At 49.9% G+C, this 7,478-nt stretch overlaps 2 protein-coding genes across 3 annotated transcripts; both read right to left on the bottom strand.

Annotated features, from left to right (window-relative positions):
- Positions 1-747: 747 nt before the first annotated feature.
- LOC4343768 (LOB domain-containing protein 37) lies at positions 748-1,790 on the bottom strand. Its single transcript, XM_015791721.3, has 2 exons — positions 1,567-1,790; positions 748-1,476 (listed from the first exon to the last, which is right to left on the bottom strand). The coding sequence occupies exons 1-2, from the start codon at positions 1,748-1,750 to the stop codon at positions 980-982; spliced, it is 681 nt and encodes a 226-aa protein (XP_015647207.1). The 5' UTR covers positions 1,751-1,790; the 3' UTR covers positions 748-979.
- Positions 1,654-6,922, bottom strand: LOC4343767 (uncharacterized). Of its 2 annotated transcripts, none has more exons than XM_066312250.1 (2): positions 6,223-6,922; positions 1,654-2,301 (listed from the first exon to the last, which is right to left on the bottom strand). In XM_066312250.1, exons 1-2 carry the CDS (start codon positions 6,648-6,650, stop codon positions 1,857-1,859), a joined length of 873 nt encoding a protein of 290 aa, XP_066168347.1. In that variant the 5' UTR covers positions 6,651-6,922; the 3' UTR covers positions 1,654-1,856. The 2 variants fall into 2 exon arrangements, with proteins under 2 accessions (XP_066168347.1, XP_066168348.1); XM_066312251.1 differs by lacking the exon at positions 1,654-2,301 and adding an exon at positions 5,361-5,941.
- Between the last annotated feature and the right edge of the window lie 556 nt (positions 6,923-7,478).

The following is a 7,478-nucleotide window of genomic DNA, read 5'->3' as shown; positions in this document are numbered from 1 at the left end:
ACCCCCACACCCCACTCGCCACCTCCCACGCTTCGTCCCCCCCTCTTTTTTCTTCTACCCCACCTAGAGTTTCAATACTACCCACTTGGATTAGTTATTATACGCAATATGGAGTACTATATATAGCTGTTCTGTTGTCTTTAACCATGGCGATGAAGCAGCTGGCCAACACTAAGAGCAAGGCTAATACTACTAACTTTAATTCATCTAAGTCAATCTAATAACTAATTCATACAATAGTTACTTAGAGCTGGTACAATAGCATGCTATAAGCTATCTATAAATATATTTTAAAGAGATAAAGGAAGAGAGAGAAGAGCAGCTGGCTATAGATCTGTAACCAGCTACAGCACGGACTCTAAGACGTGATGTGTGTATGATAGGACTCTAAGACGTGATGTGTGTATGATAGGTGGGACCAGATATTAATAGTACAGTAAGTAGCTATTGTATGAATTGGCTATTATGTTGGTTATAGATGATTTGGAGCTAGTAGTGGACTATAGTGTTAAACCTGCTCTTATTATACTATTAATATATGGTCTCATCTGTTATACACACACTACGTCTTGGAGTCCGTGCTGCAGCTAGCTACAGATCTATAGTCCGCTGTTCTTCTCTCTCATCTTTTATCTCATTAAAATACGTTTACAACTGGCTAATAACTTGCTATTGTACCTGCTCTAATCATGTACTATACGCTATACGCTTTCGATAATTAAGTTGAGGATAAGATCGATCACGACGCGAGGTTAATCTGTTCGCTTTTATTCGACGTTTTGATGCTAACAAAGTAGGGGGAGAAAAAAACATAAGGTACTGTAAAGAGTCAAGTAGAAGCAGTGCACGCGCACCGTCGACTTTTACACGGCCAAAAAATGGCTAAGGGATACCTCGCCGGCGAGAGGCTACCAAAGAGTTCGCCGGGATGCAGCAAAGAAAGCATATGAGAATTGAGCAGGTTAATTAGCTAGCTAGCCTAGACAAAAAGATTCAGCAGCTCGGGCTCCCTCTCGCCGTCGCCGACGACGCCGCACGTCGTGACGGATCCCTCGGAGTTCATCGACGGCGTGTCGGCCCGCCTGCCGCCGGATCGCCGGTCCCCGGGCGCCGGCGGGGAGCCGGGGCTGAGCCACAGGCCGAGGTCGCACGACGGTTCCGGCTGGGGCGCCGCGGCGGCGGCGTCATGCGGAGTACCGGGGTTCTTGGTCGTCGTCGTCGTCGTCGACCGCTTCGCCGTCGAGAACGTGGAGCACCCGCCCATGGCGCGCCTCGCCGTGGAGGCGAACACGTCGCGGCCACCGGCGGCGGCGGCGTCGACCTGGTCCGGCAGCGGTTGGATGCCTCCGCCGCGCAGCACGGTGTCGACCGCCGCCTGGCAGAGGTGCCAGCTCCCGCCGGAGAGCAGCCCGACCGCGCCGCCCACCGGGTTGATCGTCCTCCCCGCCGCCTCGTACAGCAGCGACTGGAACACCGCTGCAACCAACCACGCCATCCCATCAGCCAAGAACACGCGCGCGCACTCACCGGTAAACCATCCATCGTAGTACGGATCCCCACCCTTACCTGCGCGCTGCGGCTCGGGGACGGCGGTGAGGAAGGACATGAGGCCGGCGCGGCCAAAGAACTTGGCGACGAACACGGTGGCGTGGCCCTGCGCCTCGGCGCCGTCGATCCACTGCAGGCACGGCCGCAACACGCACCCCTCGCTGCACCCCTTCCGCAGCACGCGGCAGCCGTTGCAGCTCATCCCCGACGTCGCACACCCACGCAGCCTCGACCTCGAGCTCAGCCATGGGAGACTCACCACACTCGAGTATATAACACGACGAGGTAACCTAACCAAGGGGGTTGGGTTAACCGCGGGTTAACGGAGGTGAGGTTACCGCGGCCTCGTGGGCGGAACAAGTTCCAGCCTCCCGGGCTCCTGGGTTGCGGGGGGTGCGGCTCCGCGTCTCCGCGGCCGGTCGGGGAGCGCGCGGGCCGTCGGATCGGGATCGGGCGGCGCGGGGTGCGGACGCGAGCCTCGGGTGGTGCGCCTCGCGTTCGCCCCGTCCGTCCTGCTGGCTTCTTGGGGCTGGGCGATCGAGTGTTTTTCGCCGCTGCTTTTTGGGGGGTTTGCGGGATGCGTGGATCCGCACATTGGGACGCGCTGCGCGTGGAATGGATGGATGGATGGAGGGAACCTTGTGTGGGGGCCACTTTGCTGCGGTTGCGGGTGGCTGCGGCTGGGTAGTCGGTGCGGTGCGGAGCGATGGATGGACGGGGCGCGGAAATTCACCGTGCCACCGTATCAGCTTGCTGGTATGTGTAACGTACGTAAGCATCTCGGCTTTCGTGTTTACAAGTCTACTACGCGAGGTAAGGTTTGTAAATGAAGAGCTTACCCGACATGCAATCTGCGGTCAATACTCATTTCACAGGAAACCCACGTAGTCTTCTTATTACTCCCTCCGGGTTGATAATATTAGGCGTTTTGGAAAACCTGGTCTTCAAAAAGTAACTTTGACAACTAATTTCTATTATAAAATATATAGAAATTTCAACAAATATATGATTTTATTGAAGTACTTTCTAAGACTAATCTACACATTGGTTTTCATATTTTTAAGATAAATATTTTAGAAATTATTCGTAGTCAAAGATTTTAAAGTTTGACTTTACCCTTGTTCAAAACGACTAATATTATCAGCCTGGAGGGAGTATATTATTTGGAAATTGCTAAATTTCAATCACCTAAAATCTTAGGGCTGGTTTGGTTCGAGGTCTAAATTAGGCTTACCAATATTTGGCAATTTCAATAGTGTTTAGTGTATATTTGGTTTGACGCCAAATTTTGGCATGCCTAAGAAAATAGGCCATTTGAATAGTGAACTTAGACAATTTTGGCTTCAATCCAAGCACAACTTTGCCTTACCAAAATTAGTCATACCAAAACTTGATAAAATTTGGTAAAATCTATATTTAGACTACAAACCAAACCAACCCTTAATCTATCTATTTGTCTGTCTATCTGTCTATCTATCTATTTATCTATCTATCTATATAGACTTTTATACTAGCTTGAAAAGAAGCCCCCATGCTATCTTCGTGGTTTAGAAAAATTACCACAATAATTTTAAAATAAAATCTAAGCTGTTAGATCGTGTTAGGACCAAATTATAACAATGTATGTTAATAGCAATAGTTGTATACAAAGGCAATAGAAACTGAAGAAGATAGTTGTACATTAAATTCTAATTCTACTATTAACATCTACGTTTATAAAGTATAGCATATATAAAAACATGAGCTAATTGTCCAATTTAACTAGGACACATAAGATTGCATCGGGAAATTTCCCTAGTTTGCAGTTAAATTTGTTTATTGTATAATTCATGCTAAGTTTCGTGACGATAATAGAGTCTTCTCTGTCTCTGGCTACGGTAACGACAACGACTGTGATGCTAGATTTAGAGTTTAGATATGAGAGTTAGGGGAGGCGTTGGAGAAGGGGAAAAAAGAGGGTTTCACTGGACTTGGAGAAATGACCGTGGATGACTTGCAAGAAAGACATGCGGCATGAGGGCATCTCGTAGTCGATTGGACGTACAGAGGAGAGGAAGAGAAAGGGGAGGAAGGAGGCTGGCTTTCTGGGGCTCCGCCCGTGCTAGGGAAGCGGCAAACTCACCGCCCTGGAAAGAATTAGAGATGTGATAAGCTATATATCAAAATTCTCTTTGGCTGTACTGGTAGCCACAAATCTCTTGTCTATATTTTTCGAGGTGTGGTCCTAATCATCCGTTGTAGCTACAAATTCTAAGACGATGGGCAAGAGCGGAGATCAAGAGGAGAGCACGTCGAATCTTGCAGGATTCAACGAATATACTCCCTCCATCTTAGAATTTATAGCTACAACGGATGATTAGGACCACACCTCAAAAAACATATACAAGAGATTTGCGGCTACCAATACAGCCAAATAGTACAACTTCACAATTTTAATTTTGATATATAGATTATCACATCTCTAATTCTTCCCACGGTTGTGGGTTTGTCGCTTCCCATCCTAGAATTTGCAGCTACAAACCTACAACGGATGATTAGTACTACACCTTGAAAAAAATGTGTACAAGAGATTTGTGATTACCGGTACAGTTAAAAAGTACAAACTCACAATTTAAATTTTGATAAATAACTTATCACACCTCTAATTCTTTTCACCAAGGCGGGCTTGTCGCTTTTGGCCCCTTTTGGGGGAATAAGAAAAAAAAATTTTCCCTGAAGCACACAGTACAGCTGCCATTAATTTTGACAATTCGACCATTTACAAAAACTAATTTTACAAATAAACCGTCATCAAAACTTATTTCAAAATGACCATTTTGTTCAGCATTAAATCATATGGACGCTGAATTTAGACACCTCGGCGCCAAACAGCGTGACGCTGAATGTACGTTGGCACGCTGATTCAGCCTACCATCTACGGTGACGGCGATTTATTTATAAAATTAGTTTTTATAAAGGATCAAATTGTCAAAATTAGTGGTACAGCTGCAGCCTCAGCGCAAGTGGCCAAAGGCATCTTGGCTTTCTGTTTCCGCCGCACTCTCTCAAAAGGCTCCAACGCGCCCCGGTGCTTCCCCTCGTCTCGGCGTCCTGGCAGGTCGCCATCCAGGGGACGCGAGGAATCACAATCTTCTTCTCCCTCTCATCCTCCTCTGGTAGTCCGGTGGCCCTGGCGTTTAGCGACTCCTAAAAAAATCTGATACGAGAGTACTGGGGAAACCGATCTTCTGTGACGTTTCTAGACGACTAGACCGGGTTTGCGGGCTTGGCTTCATGGTTGACATGCTGCGAGCTAATTGGGTGTTCGATGCTGTCGAAGTTTGATTGGCAGGTGATCAGATTCGGCTTTGGATTTGGAGTGCGGCATGCCGTTTTCATCCTCAAAATCACTTTAGGGCCTGATTGGGAAACAGGACTTATTCACATCGGATGTTTGACACTAATTTAGAGTATTAAACATACATTAATTATAAAACTCATTCCATAACCTTGGACTAATTCGCGAGACAAGTCTTTTGAGTCTAATTACGCCATGATTTGACAATGTGATGCTATAGTAAACTTTTTATAATTATGGATTAATTAGGTTTAAAAAATTCGTCTCGCAGATTAGCTCTCATTTATAAAATTAGTTTTTTTATTAGTCTATATTTAATACTCCAAATTAACGTCCAAACATTTGATGTGACATGGACTAAAAAGTAGTTTTAGCCCCATCTAAACACCCACTAAGCCACCTCTTGTCATGCTTTCTCCTTCTTGGAAGCATAACACAGGTACTTGGGGTAAGGCTGGATCTCTGCTCGTGGACCTGTGGTAACAATTTTATTGGAAAAAGTATACCCAAGGTCCCTCAACTTGTCATTGGTTTATCGTATACGAGGTCATCCGAGGTCCCTAGGTGGTTTTGACCCCGGTTTTGATCTACGTGGCGGCTGAGTCAGCGTGGGACCCACATGGGCCCCACCTGTCAGCTGGCCACGTCATCACTCTCTCCCCTCCTCTCCTCCTCTCTCACTCTTCTCCTGTTTGGGTAGGCAGCTGGGGAGGACGTCGGTGGGTTGCTGCCTTCGGTGGGGAGAGGAGGGAGAGGACGAGGGCGTCGGCGGCCGGCGACGGGCGACACGACGACGGCGGCTGGCGACTGGCGACGCGCCGCCGCCATTGCTCTCGTCCGCCATTGCAGAAGCCACAGGCACGGAGGCGGACCGCCATCGAGGGATGAGGTAGGCAAGCAAGGGGGGCGGGGAGGCCGGCGTCGACCTCCTCACCGGCCGTGACGTCGCCATCAAGTCCTTCCCCAACCGGCGACGTGGCGGCCAGCGAGGGGAGCAAGGCATCGGCGGGGGAGCAAGGCGTCGGCGGCGGTGAGGCGGTTCTTGGCCGCGGCCAGCTTGACCCGGAGTTTGAGGTTAGAAATCAACACGAAGAATCAATCAAGAAGCATTCAGATTAGCACATTCCAATTGGCAACCTATAAACGAAAGAGTGCTCCTAATAATCAAGCAAAAAATGAGAGAGGTTCAACCTCTGAGGTTAATTAGAAATCAACATGAAGAAAGAAGCATTCGGATTAGCACATTCCAATTTGCAACCTAAATGAAACAGTACTAATAATCAAGCAAAAAAAAAGGAAGTGAGAAACCAAATGGGATGGATGGATGGAGTACTGACTCGGTCTGGCGGATCTTGTCGAAGAAATGGGCGTCGTAGACACCGGCGGCGTCGGCGAAGTGGACGACGCCGGGGAAGTAGTGCTTCTCGACGTGGGCGAGCGCGGCGTTGCGCCGCCGCCGCTCCCGGCCGCCCGACCGCGTCGTCGTCACCACTATCAGCATCCACCTCGACCCGCTGCCCTCCTCCTCCTCGTCGCCCACGTCCACCACCGCGCCGTTCCCGACCCCGGCCGCCTTCGCCGCCGCCGCATCCGGCACAAGGCTCACCTGCTGGTTCACGGCGACGTGGGACGCGGCAAGCTGGTGGTGCGGCTGGAATAGGAGAAGAACAAGTAGTGCGAAGAAGAACAGCGGGCAGCGTGACGCGGCGACGAGGACGACGGCGCCCAAGCCCGCTCGCCCCGCGGGCGCCGCGAAGAACTTCATGGTGCCGACGATCTCCGCGGCGGCGGCAAGCCAGGCGCATCGTCGGGAGGCACGAATCCTACGGGGACGACGGCTTCCCAATCTTCACCGAGACCAAGTGCACATCGGCGCCGCGTCGTCGCCGCCGCCGCCGCCTTGCTCCCCTGCTCTCGCGTCGTCGCCGTCGCCGCCGCCGCCGGCCGCCGGACCTCCTCTCCCGTCTCGCCCCGTCGGTCTCCTCCCCACCCGTCGGCCGGCGGCGCCGGCCTACCCACAGCACCAGAGAGAAGAGTGAGAAAGAGAAGAGGAAGGGAGAGGAGGGGAAAGAGAGAGGAACTGACGTGGACAGGCTGACATGTGGGGCTTACGTGGGTCCCACGCTGACTCAGCGCCACGTAGACCAAAACCGGGTCAAAACCACCGAAGGACCTCGGGTGACTGGTTTTGTATAGTTAAGGGACTCCGCATATCTGGTTTTGCGGTTCGAGGACGTTTTTTATCCCGATAACAAGTTGAGGGACCTTCAGTGTAGGGTTTAGGGTTGTGCGCACCGGATCGTCGAGAGACTGCACAGGCCCACCAAACATGGGCTGTGTTTAGATCCAAAGTTTGGATCCAAACTTCAGTCATTTTCTATCACATCAACCTGTCATACACATACAACTTTTCAGTCACATCATCTCCAATTTCAACCAAAATCCAAACTTTGCGCTGAACTAAACACAACCATGAAAACTATCGCTAATATTGATGGTAAACGAGGGTGGTTTTATAGTTCTAGCACCGTGCGATAAAGTTTGGTTCACGCTAAAATTAAAATTTTGGTTAAAATTGGAACGATGTGATGGA

The sequence above is a fragment of the Oryza sativa genome, chromosome 7 (assembly GCF_034140825.1).
Source record: "Oryza sativa Japonica Group chromosome 7, ASM3414082v1".
In the NCBI taxonomy this organism is placed as follows: Eukaryota; Viridiplantae; Streptophyta; class Magnoliopsida; order Poales; family Poaceae; genus Oryza; species Oryza sativa.
The sequence above is the reverse complement of the archived record's forward strand: the minus strand, read 5'-3'. Positions and strand labels throughout refer to the sequence as shown.